The sequence below is a fragment of the Clarias gariepinus genome, chromosome 4 (genome assembly GCF_024256425.1).
Source record: "Clarias gariepinus isolate MV-2021 ecotype Netherlands chromosome 4, CGAR_prim_01v2, whole genome shotgun sequence".
Taxonomy (NCBI): domain Eukaryota; kingdom Metazoa; phylum Chordata; class Actinopteri; order Siluriformes; family Clariidae; genus Clarias; species Clarias gariepinus.
This window is the reverse complement of record NC_071103.1, coordinates 33808884-33827112: the sequence shown is the minus strand read 5'-3', so window position 1 is coordinate 33827112 and position 18229 is coordinate 33808884. Positions and strand designations below refer to the sequence as shown.

Sequence of the window (18229 nt, the reverse complement as noted above, 5' to 3'; positions counted from 1 at the left end):
AAATTACTCAAAAACAACCTTTAAAAATTTATGAGTGGGCAACCATCTAATTACTCTCAAAGTGGGTTAGTGGTTAGCACTGTCACCTTGCACCTTCAGGAGCTGGGTTTAATTCCTGCCTTGGGGTCTGTGTGCATGACATTTTTGTGATCTCCCCCTGCTTAATGGGTTTCCTTCAGGTACTCCAGTTTCCTCATACAGTCCAAAGACAAGCAAATTAGGCTAACTGGCTTTTAAATTGCCTGTAGTGTGTGAATGCATGTGTCGTAAAATGGGAATGAGTACAATGGATGGATGGATGGATGGATGGTAAGCCTATGCAGCTTACCTGTTTTATTTTTTATTTTTTTATCAGTAATTTTGTTTTGGTAAGTCTGACAAATATTTAGAGGTTGTGTGTCATCCAGATCTTTTGTGTTTGAGAACACATGGCTGCTTCACCACTCTTTTGAAGTTACATACCTGGTATGTGGAGAAGTTTAGCATTGGATGACCTTGAGACACACACATATCTATCTATGGGCTTTAAAGCCTGCCCACTCACATCTGCCCTTATTTCCAGACACAGAGATAACCAAATATCCCAAAACAAAACAATGAATGTTGTAGTGACAGCTGGAATATTTGTGCACATCACCAAATCTGTGCCCTTATTTGTTCTTATTTTTGATTTTTTCATGAATATCATCCTGTGAATCACTGATTTCTGCTTTCGCACTCTTTATATCATGCTTTTGTGTGGAGGTTTTTAGCTTATAGCAATAATCAAAATTAAATATTTTGTGCATGCTAGAGCTTTCCATACTCTGGTGCTGTTTAGTATGTTGGGCAGTCTCTCTGTCTGCCTCTGTCTCTGTCCTCTGTCAGTCTCCCTCTATCTCTCTCTCTCTTCTTCTCTGAGGTAATTCCAGGACACACTCTCTCTCCCTCATGTTGGCGCAGAAGCAGCAGGGGGAAAATTCCTCCTCTGACGCAAGAGGTGCCATTTTTCATTTGGACCAATTCCTCCATATTAATGAGATGTGGCTGGGTTTAGACAGCTCCAAACCCAGACTGCTGTGTCTTCACTACTGGAATTCCCTTCCTCAATTTTTCTCCCCAGACCTTCACTCCCCTCCTCCTTTCTGTTTCTCCTGCAATCACCTGAATGAGTCATCCATGAAAACCTACTCAGACAATTCCATAGGCCATAACTGATGTGTGAAGTACACACAATCTTTGCTTATTAAAGTGGGGGTTTCCTTACACACAACAGCACCAGTGTGTTTATAAATAAAAGTCAATAAAATGAAATAAAAGCAAATAAAAGCTCATACCTGACCATATCATATATCTCAGTATTCATTTCAATTTGCAGCAATTTGGGGACAAACGTTTTTCATGATGATGATGATGATAATTGTAAATGTCAGAGATGTGTGTGTTCATATTTATGCAAAAATTCATTTATATTTGAGTTCATTTGTTTGTAAAATGCTTGATTCATTAATATGATATTTATTGTCATAAAAAGGATTGATGTTTTTTTTTTAAGAAAATCCATACTTGAAGTAACAGGTCACATGTTGTGCATGGAAACCATGGCATTATGGGTAGTACATATATGAAGGCAGAAACGCACATGCTCTACAGCCTGAAAAGAGAGACGTTTTATCTGCATGGTCTAAGGGCGCACACGGTAATTTATGTTTAACTCTGTTACATTGTGTGTTTAATTTTGTGTTCATATCTATTTATGTAACAGTGTTTGAAAATTGTGTACATTGAATCAAGTTTTTGGACACACGTGTACTTGTATGTCAGTGGACATTCAAATTGAGAGACTGTGAAAAGAGATGCATGTTTAAATATGCTTATGTTTGCTTTTTGTAGTTTTCACGGTGTCCGCTGAAGAGAGGGAGATAGAGTCAGAGTTAAATAAACAGCAAAATGACATCAGTATGAAGCGTGGCTATCATTTTATTAGACCAGTGCAGCTACAGTGAAAACGTAACGCCATCACAGTCCACGGCTTGAGGTATTGAACGGCATCGCGTCGGAAAAGGCACGGCAAGATCGCGGGTGCATCACGTTGAAAAAGACGTCGGAGAAAGACGGAGACACGAGCAGACGCATCACGTCGGAGAAGAGGCCATTTTACAGCTAAGGTCAAAAGTACTGCATCGCAACCAGTAGAGGGCGACATTCTTCCGCGGAGATTACAGCCTTTCAGGTATCCTTTTCCAAAAGCTTCAGAGAACAGTGTTTATTCCAACTTAGAGTTTGGAAGAGATCAACTTCGCAATCAACTGCAGGTTGGACTGTACCATCTTCACATCTACACCTTTTCTTAAAAAAAAAAAGAGAAGACTGTTTACTGCTTTAATTGGTTTACTATTACAACCTTTCTAATGTTTATGCTTTAGCAGTAATATTATTGTGAAATGTGCTAAGAGTACTTTTGATCTATGAGTAATTACTTTAAAGTGCTTTGGTAAGCGTTTACAATGTCATTCCATGGGGAAAAATCACAGTGTGGTGAATCAAAAGAGCAAACTGCGAATATTCAAGCAGAGTTGATTAGACTAACTGAATTATTAGAATCTCAAACTAATGACATAGAAAGGAAAAGATTAGAGTCCCTCATAGGTGATATGCACTCTAAGATACAGTCACTTAAAACAGTAATGATCGAATCTACTGCTGCTACTTCAGGAAGAGATGAACCCAGGAAGTCTTCACGAGAGAGAAAGTTGACTCCAAAAATGCAGGAGCTTAAACAGCAAGATGTTTCTCAAAAAGAGAACAAATTTATCAAGTTGTATATGAGCTGGAAAGAACAAATTAAAGCTGCACGCGCCAAAATTAAGTGTGAGTGCTCTGACCAAGACTTAAGTGACCTGATGGATAGTGTAGAAGGAATGGAAACTCAAGTTAAAGATATGTATGAGCTTATAAGATCTCAATCAGTTCCTTCTACTGAGATACGAAGAAAAATGGATTCTTGTACAGCAGTAACATCAGATATAATGGGTTTAATGAAGGTGCGAATGAGTGAAGTGGGCCTAGACGAATTTGATGCTGATGCAGAAGATGCAAGAATTCGTATGGTGCTTGACAAAGAATATGCTCAGTCAGTGTACTCATCCACGGGCCCTAGGTCTATTCGTAGTCACCGTTCAAACAGCTCAGTAGACCAGCAAAGCATCACTGCAAAAAGAGCAGAGTGTGCCGCCCAGTTGGCTGCAAAGCAGGCAGAAATAGAGATGGAGGAGGCTATCGCAAATCAAAGGCTAGAACTTAAAAGACTGGAGAATCAGAGAGATCTTCAAGTAATAGCTGCAAAACTCAAAGTGTACTCTGAAGTTGATTCAGCTGAGTCCAGTAAGGATAGTGTAGCAGCAAGCCGCGAGGTACCAAATTGTCCTTTAGCAGCTTCTAAGGAAATAAAAAAAGAACAAGCATGTAAGACAGACAATGAGAGACAGACGAACCATGCTAGCAGTGAAGCATCAGTAGTACAAGCCTTACATGACACAATGGTTCTCAGTAGACTGCCTGCACCAGAGCCCTCAGTTTTCTCAGGGGACTCACTCAAGTTCTTAGAGTGGAGAACAAGTTTCAAGGCATTAATAGAGCGGCGATGCACAAATCCAGCTGATAAGTTGTTCTACCTACAGAAATATGTCAGTGGTGAGGCACAATCTGTTTTGGAAGGAAGCTTCTACAGAAAGGATGATGAAGCGTATGATCAAGCGTGGGAAGCACTGAATTCCCGATATGGCCATTCATTCGTAATCCAGCGTGCGTTTAGAGAAAAACTAAACAACTGGCCAAAGATTGGTTCGAGAGAGTCTGTCAAACTGAGACAATTCAGTGATTTTCTAACAGCCTGCAGTAATGCCATACCACATATCAAAGGCCTTCAGGTGTTAAACGACTGTGAAGAAAATCAGAAAATGCTACAAAAACTCCCCGATTGGCTGACATCTCGTTGGAATCGGCATGTCACAGTACAGCTGCGACAATTAGAGGAATACCCTACTTTCAAGGAGTTTGCTGATTTCGTGGCACAAGAAGCGGAAATAGCATGTAATCCTGTAACATCTTTTAATGCCCTTAAGCTCACTGAAGACAAGTCATCTAGAGAACTTAAGCGCTCAAAGGCTAATGCATTCTTCACTAATGTGAAGGCATCAGACAAATCAAAAATAGTGACAAAGACATACAATGTAGGAGTAAGAAACTCAGTGGAATCAAACAGTGCCAATAAAATCAACACTGTCCCTTCAGTTTCAAACCCAGTCACTTGCAGGTGCTGTGGGGAAAGTCACTCCATTCACAAATGTCAAACGTTTGACAGCAAGTCTGTGGAAGACAAAAGAGAGTTCATATTAGACAATAACCTGTGCTTTGGCTGTCTTAGGAGAGGACACAACTCAAAGGATTGCAGGAGCAAAGCAACTTGTAGTATATGCAAGAAACGTCATCCTACAATACTTCACGAAGACCGCCCATCTCCTGCAGCTGTCACATTTCAGCATGCTATGCAAGTAGAACAGAACACGTCTTCTCTTTCTTGTAGCGTTGAGAGTGGTGATGGTGGGAGTACATCGATGATAGTGCCTGTATGGATTTCTTCAACTTCCACTCCTGAAAGGGAGACCTTAGTTTATGCCCTTCTGGATACACAGAGCAGCAACACCTTCGTGGATCAAGAATTATGTGAGAGGATGGGTGCAATTTCAGAGCCAGTCAAGTTAAAACTTACCACAATGATGGGAAGGGATTCTATAGTTCAAAGTAAAAGAGTAAGTGGGCTCAGAGTTAGAGGGTTTACCTCCCATGGCTTAATAAGTTTGCCACCTGTCTATACCAGAGACTTCATTCCACTTGAACGCTCTCATATCCCTACCTCAGAAACCGCTAGAAGGTGGAATCATCTGAAAGAAATTGCTCAGGAAATCCCAATGCTGTTGGATTGTAAAGTAGGACTCCTGATAGGTTACGATTGCTCAAGAGCCTTGGCACCACGTCAAGTCATCACAGGAGGCAATGACGAACCGTATGCCATCAGGACAGATTTGGGTTGGAGCATAGTTGGCTCTTCGCACCACATTGCAAAGTCAACTGAAGTCACAGGCCTGTGTCATCGTGTATGTGTCAAGGAAGTCCCAATACTGACACCAGCTTCCATCATCAGAGCTCTTGAGTCAGACTTTAGAGAAACAAGTCCAAGGGATAGAAGCATTTCACAAGATGACATACAATTCACACAACTTTTGAATGACAAAATTCACAAGAACTCGGAGGGACACCTTGAGATGCCCCTCCCCTTTAAGACACGGCCACAGTTACCTGAAAATAAGCAGCTGGCTCTGGTGCGTTTGAAGCGCTTGAAAGGAAAATTTGAGAAAGACCAAAAATTTAAGGATGATTATGTCAAATTCATGGCAGACGTCTTCAAGGATGGTGATGCAGAGAGAGCCGAACACCAACCTAAGGAAGGAAACGCTTGGTATATACCTCATCAGGGAGTATATCACGCTAGAAAGCCAGAGAAGATTAGAGTTGTGTTTGATTGCTCTGCCAAATATGGCGGCACTGCATTAAATGATCACTTGTTGACTGGACCTGATCTCATTAATGGGTTAACAGGGGTGCTCTGCAGGTTTCGCAAATATCCAATCACAGTTATCTGTGATGTAGAAAGAATGTTCCACAGGTTTCATGTGAGCCAGGAAGATAGAGACTACTTACGGTTCCTGTGGTGGGAAAATGGCGATACAAACTCCGAGCCAAAGGAGTATCGCATGAAAGTCCATCTTTTTGGTGCAGCATCCTCTCCTGGCTGCGCAAATTATGGAATGAAGTATCTTGCATGTCAGAACGAAAGAGAATACCCTGCAGCAGCCAGTTTCATCAAAAGTAATTTCTACGTTGATGATGGGCTCATCAGTGTGGAAAAGGTGGATGAAGCTATAAGATTAGTACAAGAAGCCCGAAATGTGTGTGCAAAAGGGAAATTACGTCTGCACAAGTTCATCTCAAATGACAGGAAAGTCATGGAGTCTATCCCTGTCAGTGAGCGAGCCAGTGAAATCCAGGATGTGGAGATCGGTTCTGATGAATTCCCAGTCCAGACAGTGTTGGGAGTTAGATGGAATGTAAATAGTGACACCTTTTCATTTAAAGTAGCCTTGGATGAGAAACCAGCAACGCGCAGAGGAATCCTCTCAACAGTTGCATCTGTGTTTGATCCGTTAGGCTTCCTGGCTCCCTTCATCCTATTAGGAAAGAAAGTTCTACAGGAGATGTGCCAAAGGGGGTTTGAATGGGATGATCCACTCCCCAAAGAGTTGATGCCACAATGGACCAGCTGGATAAATGATTTGAAGAACCTGCAAAATCTCCAGATTGCAAGATGCTTTGCTCCTGACTCACTAGGGAATGTCCAGAGGATCGAACTCCATCACTTTTCAGATGCGAGTAGCCATAGCTATGGTCAGTGCTCATATATACGAGTGTTGAGTGAAGACAAAGTCCACTGCTCCTTTGTCTTCGGAAAGGCAAGGGTTGCACCCACCAAAATTGTGACAATACCTAGACTTGAGTTAACCGCTGCCGTGATCTCTTCAGCGGTGAGTAGCATGTTAAAAGAGGAGCTGGAGCTTAAAATTGACGCAGAATACTTTTGGACTGATTCAAAGGTAGTCTTGGGCTACATTAACAATGAAGCCCGTAGGTTTCACGTTTTTGTAGCGAATAGAGTACAAAGAATCAGAGAGACGACTGACCCTGCACAGTGGCATTATGTAGAGACACAGCAAAACCCTGCGGATCATGCTTCCAGGGGTCTCAAAGTGTTAGAGTTGATCAACTCGAATTGGCTTACTGGACCCAAGTTTCTCTGGGAAAGAGAAATTGTAACAACAGAAACAGCTCCAGAGCTTCTGATTGGCGACCCTGAAATCAGGGCAACGCAAGTGCTACAAACAGAGGTAGCAAACAATGAAAACTTTCTGGAGAGGTTTCGTCGATTTTCAAAATGGCACACTGCATTGAAAGTTGTAGCTCGTATTCAGCAAGTTGCAAGAGACAAGTCAGCTAAACCCATCAATGTTGAAGACATGAGAAATGCTGGCATCAGGCTTGTACAATTGGCACAAAGAGATGCCTTCAAGGATGAGATACAAATACTGAGACATGGCAAATTACCACATGGTAATCCGTTGTTCCAACTAGACCCAGTACTGCAAGATGGTGTTCTCAGGGTGGGAGGACGTTTGAAGAAAGCTTCCTTACCTCTTGACTTGAAGCACCCAGCAATCCTCCCAAGAGATAGTGTGATTACTTTTCTCATTGTTGATTACTGCCATGAAAAGACTCAACACCAAGGCAGAGGACAGACGCTTAATGAATTGAGAGCAAGTGGTTACTGGGTTATCGGAGGCAGTAAAGTTGTGGCAAACCACCTTAAGCAATGTGTGACATGCAGGAGAGCTCGTAGGCCATTAGAGACACAGAAGATGGCAGATCTTCCTGCTAACCGTGTTGACCCCTCTCCACCGTTCTCATACTGCGGGATGGATTGCTTTGGGCCATTTCTCTGTAAGCAAGGGCGGAAGGAGCATAAGAGATATGGGCTTATATTCACCTGTTTCTTCTCAAGAGCAATCCACATAGAGATGTTGGAAGATCTAACAACTGATGCCTTCATAAATGCCTTGCGATGCTTTATAGCTATCCGGGGAGCTGTAAGAGAAATAAGATCGGATCAAGGGACAAATTTTGTTGGGGCGAAAAATGAGCTGACAAAGGCTTTGGAAGAATTAGACCATGAGAGATTGACCGCTTACCTATCCCAGAAACAATGTGACTTCATTTTGAATGTACCTGATGCCAGTCACATGGGAGGGGTTTGGGAAAGGCAGATCAGAACAATTAGAAACGTTTTAAGTTGGGCCCTTTCTCAGAGCACTGGAAGATTGGATGATGCATCCTTGAGAACTTTCTTCTACGAAGCCATGTCAATCATAAACAGTCGCCCACTCACCACAGATACCATCAATGATCCCAAGGGGCTAGAGCCACTTACACCAAACCATTTACTCACCATGAAATCCTCTGTCCCTCTACCTCCACCTGGGAAATTTGTGCCAGAAGACCTGTATGTGAGGAAAAGGTGGCGAAGGGTACAATATCTGACACAGCAATTTTGGAGTAGATGGAAGAAGGAATACCTGACAAACATCACTCTCAGACAACGATGGCACTCTCCAAGACGAAATGTCAAGGTTGGAGATGTTGTGATTCTCAAGGAGGAAGAGGTTCCCCGCAATGAATGGAGACTTGGACGAGTGATTGCTGTTTGTGCAGATGAAGACGGACTGGTGCGAAAGGCCAAAATTCAAATGGGAAGTAGGAAGTTAGGGAAAAAAGGTCAACGACTGACCAATCCATCAATTCTGGAACGTCCTGTTCATAAACTAGTGGTACTTGTAGAGAAAACCTAGAGTCAATCTGATTGAAAAGGCTGTTCTTTAGAGTGTTAAGTGTCACAAGTTAAACTAGAAGTTTTTGAACCAAGAGTTATACTGTATGGTTCAAATTTTGGTTTGTGAAATTACTAAATTTATGTAAAAACATTGACAACGTTCATCATAAATTAGTAATTTGGTGGGAGTGTAAATGTCAGAGATGTGTGTGTTCATATTTATGCAAAAATTCATTTATATTTGAGTTCATTTGTTTGTAAAATGCTTGATTCATTAATATGATATTTATTGTCATAAAAAGGATTGATGTTTTTTTTTTAAGAAAATCCATACTTGAAGTAACAGGTCACATGTTGTGCATGGAAACCATGGCATTATGGGTAGTACATATATGAAGGCAGAAACGCACATGCTCTACAGCCTGAAAAGAGAGACGTTTTATCTGCATGGTCTAAGGGCGCACACGGTAATTTATGTTTAACTCTGTTACATTGTGTGTTTAATTTTGTGTTCATATCTATTTATGTAACAGTGTTTGAAAATTGTGTACATTGAATCAAGTTTTTGGACACACGTGTACTTGTATGTCAGTGGACATTCAAATTGAGAGACTGTGAAAAGAGATGCATGTTTAAATATGCTTATGTTTGCTTTTTGTAGTTTTCACGGTGTCCGCTGAAGAGAGGGAGATAGAGTCAGAGTTAAATAAACAGCAAAATGACATCAGTATGAAGCGTGGCTATCATTTTATTAGACCAGTGCAGCTACAATAATTACATTGATTTGGGGGGGGGGGGGTGATAACAGAAACAAGCAAATGAAAAAAATAAATAAATAAAAAAAAAAGAAATGAAACAAGTGTCATTGCATATTCTCACCACGAGAGGGCATAAACAGTGAACGCATGAACACGTTTTAAAAATATATCGAGTCTAATAAAAGCAGTAACACCATTTCCCCCTCCCACCAACTATTATAAATATTACCAAGCACAAGCAATGTTACTGAAGCCCTTCCGTACGAGGAAGTCCTTATGCAGGAGGATGATGGATGAACATTTCATCCCCTAACTAAGTTGTTAACGTGTTATGCTGCTGAAAAAAAGCCTGGGGATTTCAATAAAAAAAAGTCTCCCCTTACACGAGCTTGCCTGTACGTATGGTTGCCTAACCATGGTTTAAATCCTCCATAAAAGTAGAATTAAACTATACTAGTTGGGCAATTGAACTGGATACAAAATAAGTAGAAAATGCTTTAACAGTTATATATATATATATTACATATAATACAAAACATATATTAACATATATTATATATTATAAATAATTACTAAGGATTACAATGACATAATTTATAATTTTGATGTTTGGAGGTATATAAGCAGTATATATAATTAGATATACAGTATAGCTCAAATAATATGTAGTATGTTTTATAGGCTTTATAAGAGGAGAACTGGATTTTAATAGGACAAGATGTTTGCCAGTACTTTGGCAGACTTGGCAACATTGAATCTTCTAGTTCAGTACTGGAAGAGTGCATATGCATGAATAAAAGGCATTTATTGAAACAGGAGTTTAGCTCAAATTTAATAAATATCTGAGCTCATTCCTCAGGCCAGAAGCGGCCTTCATTTAAAATTAATATTTTTTCCCTTTAATTGCTCAGCAAATGCCCCTGAACGGGGTATCTCGGTTTAAGAGTGGTTACCTACTGACAGGGAGGGGTTTCCTTTGGCTTGGCACAACTGGAGAAACTTTCTTTTTTCTTTTTGCTTGAATGCGCAAAACCACATGCTATAACATGCATCTATAGGCCACTCAGACACATATATGCGCATGCACTCATGTGCAAAGTCACCATCATCTGCATGACCAAAAATCAGCCATGCTCAATGAGGAGTGCATGCTTGTTGTAGTAGACTATACTTACTCAATGTAACAGCCAGAGCACGAAGGGTGACGTCATCCCCATTCATAAGAACACCACCCAAATCTTACACAGTCTGATTCACAATAGATAGACGACATCGTATCTTTACATAATGTATTAGATTATTATAATTATTGATAGCCATGATTACTGTTTAACGCATACAGTGAATAAAATCAAAACTAAACAGAACTTAATCAATTAAGCATTTTCACGTTTAGTAGGTTTGTAACTACATTGTAACCTAAGTAGATCTATTGAGATCTAGCGTTCCGGCGAGCATCCATCAAGAAAATCAAGAAAAGGTATGTGTCTGCTTGAATGTATTAGCTTTATATATTTAAACATATTAGTACAACATAATTACTGTACATATACACAGACAGGTCCACGCATTCATCCCTGAACCTAGAATTTTATTATTAAAGAAAAAAAATTCAATGATGCGGTTTGGGACAGAGCCTGAGAGATACTCAGCATCTTCATATCCTTGCTGTAGTTTTAGGACAGGATGTCGGGTACTGATGCTGCAGTCCTATAATTACCCAGGTGATGTAGTTTTGGTGTAGATTACAGTATAGCATGTGTGTAAAACATTTATAGGATTTGGAAAGAAAATTGATCGAATGTCTCAGGTGTGCAGTCGCGGTGGTCTCTACAGTTTGTGGTTGCACAACAGTGTGATTTCGGATAGTCATTCCCCTTCACTTTTAGCTCGCTGTGCTGGGGGGGAGTGGGGTCAGCCTTGTCTAGCAAATGAGAAAACGAAGAAGCGGGGAGTCCGATGGGGGGACATTTACGTCAACCACGCCATGTGGGCGTGAAGCACCATGTGAGAGAGAGAGAGAGAGTGAGTGAGAGAGAGAGAGATTACCGCACTCCTTTAACGGGGTGCACCATTTCACTCCGCTCCACTGTGTGCGTAAAAAAGGCAACGGGCACCAAAAGAGACAGGAAAAGAAAGAGAGAGAGAGTGTGTGTGTGTGTGAGAGAGAAATCTAGAGAGACACAGAGAGAAAGAGAGAGAGTCCTTGAATTGCCACTGGAAACAATCGGCTATGTCCAGCGCTCAGTTTTCGCAATCTTTTCCTTGTACAACTATCTAAAGGTTGGCACACTCTCATGGTTTTACCTCCCGTAGGATGGGATTAACTTTGTCCGGAAGATACATCTCACTGGTGCTGGCTGTTCAAATAGGTGAGTGTTAAAACAAATATATCTGCGTGTGCGTGTGTGAGTGAGTGTGTGCGCTGATGATGTTGCACTGATTTGTCCTTTGCGACCTGCTCCTATAGTAAATTCATTCCTATCCATGTAAAGCACTTTTGTCATCATGCAAATAAATAAAACTCCATATTTTTCAAACACGCATTGCAAATTAAAATGTGAAAACGCAGCGTTTGGGAAATAAATCCTACATAAGAACATTTAAACCATCGCCGTGCTTTGTTTCTTTTTTTTTTTTTCTTCTTTTTTTCTTTATGAGAGCCATTGGTTTTGTGACTATGCTTCGATATATACATGTAATGTGCAGCAGTGCGCATTATTCTATCATCCCGTTCAGTGTTGTTTGTTCCCCACCTGACCGGTCCGGTCCGTCAAAACAAGCAGAAATAATCCTATCAGGAGTGGGACCTCCTGCTCTGTATAATACCGGAGACATAAATTATTCACATCCCATCCGGAGAAAAAAAAACTATACCAGGCATAGCTGGTATAAAAAAAAATGCGTGCACATAGAGAATTGAATCCTAATTTATTTTGTGCGTAACTTGTTATAGTCACTAAATTAAAATGTTTTCGACTATAATTTCCAACGCACTTATAGGCTTCTCGAACTGTTAATGTCTGCAGTTTAATAATGTGGAACAGTAACAGTGCATTAATTATTAATTAACCTTTAGAAGGTGTATAAATTCTTGTCAAATCAGGTGTGAATTGCAGCAGGACAGTAACCTAGTTGAAGTGCATTAATTCACCATTCTCCTCCTCCTCCTTTTCCTCCTCCTCCTCCTCCTCTTCCCTTTTCCACTAAGCTCCATGCTGCACCCGTTTTTACTCCGAAGAGGTTGTCGTGACCATCACAGGCGAATCTATTTCAGATCTTTCTATATATAGATGTGCGGTGGATTAAACGCATAGGCTTATAAGAAAAAAACGGTGCGTTTCGAAGGATCAGGTTTATGCGAGCAACGGCGTAAGTGTGTGTGTGTGTGTGTGTGAGAGAGAGAGAGAGACAGAGAGAGAGAGAGACAGGAAGAGAGCAGGACATAAAATAGTGTATAAAAGAGGAGGGAAACGAAGAACGAATTTCTAGAACGAAATTATTACCTAGAACAAAGCTTTATGGTTTATATGAATATCAAAAGGGGAAAAGGGATTCATGCAAAAACCACACGTGATGCTGTGTAATGATAGTGTTATCATGCGCATCTAGATAAAGCAGCAGAGCGATTTATCGGCGCCATTTTTTAGGTCAGTACCTACTACTGAAGGAATCGTGCCTATTTAATTATATATTACGGGAACCGAGAACAAGTGGACCATGTTCATTTGGGTTGACAGCAACCAGCGAGAGAAATGTCATCATTTCAGTGAATCAGTCCATTTATAGCTGATGCATGTCTATAAATAGATGCATTCTAGATTTTTTATAGCGTATATATATAGAAAAAGAGGTGTGTAACATTATAATTGTATATATTTTAGCACGATTGCATGTAATTCCCATTTCAAGACATTCTGCTAAACAAATTTCAGCATCCTTAGGGCTCTTTGAGTTATGCAACACTAGAGCAGTGTTGGCATGTACATGTGTATAATGGCTGAGCCTTATTTTAGCAACAAATTTTTTTTTAATGAAACGGGAAAAAAAAAACGTGAGCAAAAAAATCACATTAAAACCAAAAAGAAATTAAGTATGGTAAAAAAGCGAAACGCTAAGACTATTTGCCGTTATGTTTTGAATAAATCTATAATAATAATAATAATAATAATAATAATAATAATAATAATAAGAAGAATAACAATAATAATAATAATAATTTATTAGTATTTTTGCAACCGTATATTGCTCTTTTTAAAGCACTGTCCCTTGGATTTCTTTCTTTATTTTCTTTGTTCTGTTTTTTTTTTAATTTATTTTTTGAGAATAATATCTACTGGGATTATAGCTGCAAAAGTCTAATCGATTTTCTGAGAAATTCCCATATGTAACGACCTGGGAGATTTGAAACAGCCCCACGTTCAAAACAATACAATTTAGCACTATAAAGAGATAAGAGTGCAATAATAATTCATGCAACTACTACTTAAATTATTACCACAATCACTACTCAAACTACCACTACCACTAACACTACTATAATAATAATAATAATAATAATAATAATAATAATAATAATGTGCAAAAAAGTCAGGTAGCTCTTGTGCTAAAAAGATCGTTCTTTAAGATCCATCACACACAATGCCACATACACTGCAGAAACACACACCCCGGTTCCTCCCAGCCAAGTGCATTACTTCATCTATCTTTCCATCCCTCCCTTCTTTTCTTCCTCCACCTCCCGCGCAGAAATGATGAAATTGTTTCAGCAAGAAACAATATCATATGCAACATGGCTGTACAAGTCATACAAAACGACTCCAGGAACATATTTCAAAGTATTTAAAGTGAAGTAAGCTATATATATATATATATATATATATAGTGTTTGTGTAGTTAGACAGAGAGCGAGAGAGAGAGAGAGAGAGAGAGAGAGAGAGAGAGAGAGTATCGCAAAAAAAAATTCCATGCAAAGAAAATTTACTCTTTTAAAATACACAGCCAAAGGATTAAATGTTAGTCATTTCTGAACATTTACATTTCTGAACGCTTTTATATGACCATCTTCTCTGTTTGTAGCATATTTGCTCCAGACGGTTGGAGCGGTGGGGAAATGTGACACCGTGTTTAAGGGCTTCTCAAACTGCCTGCTTCAGCTGGGAGAGAACATGGCCAGCTATCCACAGGATATGGGCGAGAAGGAGAACCTGCAAACCATCTGCACGTAAGGGTCACATTTTAAAGCATCCCGTTTTGTCCATGGATTTGAACGCGCGCCTTTCTCGTGGGGGTCCGTGCGTAAGAGCGCGTTTGTGTGGATAGATATGTGTGTGCGTGTGGATGCGCGTCTGAGTATAAGGAGCCAGATGGCTTGGGGAAGGGTGGAGGGGGTCGGATGACTTGTTTAACTCACCACACCTCCGTCATCAAAATCACGTTAATACCCTGGTGATATATCATCATCATCACCACCACTCACCGCATTCCAAAAAAACAAAACAAAAAAAAAAACATGGTGAAAAAAATCTCTAAAAACAGTAAATTATAGCACGATTAAAACATGAATTTGATGCTCATCAGCGTGTAGTCTGTGCGACCACTAAGGAGAGAGAGAGAGAGAGAGAGAGAGAGAGAGAGAGAGGGGAGGGGCTGTAGTCACATGCTATGATTTCTCCCTGCGGGCTTGCACTGTTGCACTGAATTACTACTGCTTGGGTTTCCCTCTTTCTCTTGGTTTACACAACCACAAAGAGCGCAGAATAATAATGATAACAATAAAAGAAATACATCGATTATACAGTAATAACAATAGATTTATTATCGGCAGCAAAAAAAAAAAAAAACAAGTTTAATTAATATGCTTCTCTGAAAGGCGCATGAAGAGCAAATTTGTTACTTGTTAATGACCTATATTGTAAGAAAATACTTGAGTTTTTTAAAAGTAGGCTATGTATGAATTATTAAACGGATGTATTTAATTGTAATGAAAACTATTTAATAAAAGGTGATCATCGACGATAAAACGTTTAAATGCCAAGTGGCTAGGTCTATGTCTCTGACATTCTCTATCTTGCGTCATCTTCACTTGGCCTCTCCTGTTTATTGTCATACAACACGAAAAATTATTTTATAATAATACTTTAAGATAAAGATATTGTTTATATTAAATTTACATGATACGCCCTCTTTCCCTATAAGAGAACAAAATATAACACTGGGGATAGATACAAACCAAGATACATGGCTGTAGGCTTCGGACAAAAAGACTGCTTCTTAAAACGCTACACTGTAGGCACTTAATATTGCTTTCTTTCTAAAATTGACTAGCCTATAAAATAGTGGACTACAATACCCAGGTGTAGTCAATGAAAATTTTTAAATATTAACTTGCCTTGTAAATGGTCTTCCTGCCACCCGCCATTCCTGACATTTGACGCTCCCTTCTCTATATGAGAGAGAGAGAGAGAGAGAGATGAAGGGTACCTATTGTCATTTGTTAATTTGTGTTTTGCTTTTTCACTTTTTACTCGTTCTCAGTAGCTGATTTGTACTTGCTCAATAATAATAGTAAAAAAGCAAGGTGACTGTGTGCGTTTCGAGTTGCTCAGACGCTAACGTTGATGAAACATTGATTTCTCGCAGATATTGGGACGACTTCCACTCGTGTGCCACCACAGCACTGGCGGACTGCCAGGAGGGAGCGACGGAGCTGTGGGAGAAACTCAAGAAGGAATCCAGAAACCTGGAGTTTAAAGGCAGTTTGTTTGAACTGTGCGGTGGAGTAAACGACGCGAGCACACCATCAGCCTCTCCAACCGGGCTCCCCCTGCTGCTCAGCTCCCTCTCCGCCCTGCTCACATGGATCCAGTTCTAGCAAACCAACACCAAACCCAGAAGATCTACACAAAGACATTTTTAGCTCACATGACGAAAAGAAGAATACCTTGGGGAAACCTTGAGTGGGGACAGAATGGGAGGGGAAGGGGGGTGGGCCAAGAAGAAAACGACAGACGAGTGTTCTATCACCACGACCATATAAGAAAAAGAAAAATAGCCTAAAATATGACGATCAGAAATCACGTTCAGCCAAAATGGATTTTATTACAACGCTTCATCCGGAGAAGACGACTGGCTTTTGCTGTAGACAATGGCAATAAGGCGTCTTCAGGGAATGCTCCATCTGCCTGACCTGAGGAGTCCACTTCATCAAATATTTAACAGATGTCGATTGAAAATCACGGTCATTTTTTGATGATCAATTTGTGGAATTACATTAACGCCTGCAACGAAGTAATTATTGCTGTAGGCTTGATAATCTAATCTATCATGCATAGAGAAATAAATATCCACACACACACACACACACACACGAGCCAAATTACACTCAGCGTCTCAGTTTCCACTGAAAGGTGTTCTTTTTTTGTCAAATCGTTTGATTTATTTCATTTTTTGCCAAATTTATAATGACGAGATAATGTTACTGTAATGGAGAAATAGCCTGTGTGATGTTTTGACCTGTAAACAGTGCTGATGATTTGATTATCATCTCTAATAATGGTAGATTGATATAATAATAACACGACTAATAATAAAACCTCAGGAATGATCTTAGGCATTTAAATGGATAGTTCTATCAAATAGGCTAATGCAGCTAACAATGAATGAAAACTTGTGCAAGTTATGATGAATGTAGCCTGTTTGCATAATGCTATTTGGTGGATATTTGCTTTCATACACTGTTAGCGACGTTAGCACTTTCGAGTCGAATTATTCTTTAATCGATGGTAGATTGTACGTTCTATAAAGGGGAAAAATAGGAAAGGTGTTTAATGTCAAATGTAGCGAGAAAAAAACAGTGAATGATTAGACTGTTGACCCGTGTTTCAACCATTCCAAGATTTATTTATTTTTTATTTTTTTAAACAAATTGTATTAAAGGGTGGTGCATTCAGGTTATGTTACATAGTAAAGAACTAAGTGATACGCCCAAAACCGCATACCACCGTACAAAAATACAAATAAAACATTTATTTTCTTAAAAAGCCTAATTGAATGTTATGACGTCATAATAAAGGTAGGTTAGATATAGTTTACAAACGGGATAATTATATTTTCCAGGCTTATGATTGGCAGCATATGAAGTGGTGAATGTTACAGTTTTCTTAATTTCCTTTTCTTTGTTTGCGTTTTCTTTTTTTTTTATTTCCACAAGTATGCATTTTTGGTAAAAAAAAACAAACAAACAAACAAACAACAACAACAAAAAAAAAAACAGGCCAGCATGTTAAACAGTGTACCACTGCGTAGGTTTATTATTTCACGCATGCGTACTAAAGCAAAATCCCGTGTAGTACAGTAGTATGCAGTTTTGGCCGTAGGCTATCGTAGCACGACATCATTCAGAATGAGACTTCACCGGCCTGATAAAGTGCACAAAGTGAAGTTAGCTAGCTGTAGGCTGCTATCTGATGTTGCCAAGGCATCTCGTTTCACTGCCTTCGAAAAAAAGTGTATTTTATTTGTTTGTTTGTTGATTTTGTTTCTCCAGGGGATGTTGCATATAAATATATCTATATAAATATTCCAAACACCATACAAGTATAAATGAAATTATGTGAGAAGAGTTTGAAATAGAGAAAGATACTTTAACAGAAACCATTTTAAAACAGATTGATATACAGGTATATAAAAGAATACTAATAAAAGAGACATAAAAGCATTAAATAAATGAATTAATGTTTGAAAAAAATGTGCACGGTCTGTTTGTTTGCCTTAATCATGACTCTTTAAATTACAATGATTTTGGGAACTAAATATTTTTAACATAATCAATCAGTAGTGTTTTCAGGCTAAATTGTTTGTGTGTGTGTGTGTGTGTGTGTGTGCGCGCGCGCGCCTGCGCGTGTGTGTGTTTTAAATGTTAAATCTCAGTTTTACACTGCCACACATCTTGGTGTTTGGTCTATTGCTGTGTGCTGGTTGCGTGTTATTGCAG

The 18229-nt window shown here is 39.5% G+C and overlaps 1 protein-coding gene across 1 annotated transcript; it reads left to right on the top strand.

Annotated features, from left to right (window-relative positions):
* The first annotated feature begins 11302 nt into the window (after positions 1-11302).
* On the top strand, positions 11303-17945 carry nrn1a (neuritin 1a). Its single transcript, XM_053494933.1, has 3 exons — positions 11303-11606; positions 14314-14458; positions 15877-17945. The coding sequence occupies exons 1-3, from the start codon at positions 11552-11554 to the stop codon at positions 16106-16108; spliced, it is 432 nt and encodes a 143-aa protein (XP_053350908.1). The 5' UTR covers positions 11303-11551; the 3' UTR covers positions 16109-17945.
* The last annotated feature ends 284 nt before the right edge of the window (positions 17946-18229 follow it).

Bases quoted from the DNA above. Each gene is read 5' to 3' on its own strand.
- nrn1a (XM_053494933.1), top strand. From the start codon at position 11,552: ATGGGATTAACTTTGTCCGGAAGATACATCTCACTGGTGCTGGCTGTT. The intron at 11,607-14,313 runs GTGAGTGTTAAA...CTCTGTTTGTAG, and splicing joins GGTGCTGGCTGTTCAAATAG to CATATTTGCTCCAGACGGTT. The intron at 14,459-15,876 runs GTAAGGGTCACA...GATTTCTCGCAG, and splicing joins AACCTGCAAACCATCTGCAC to ATATTGGGACGACTTCCACT.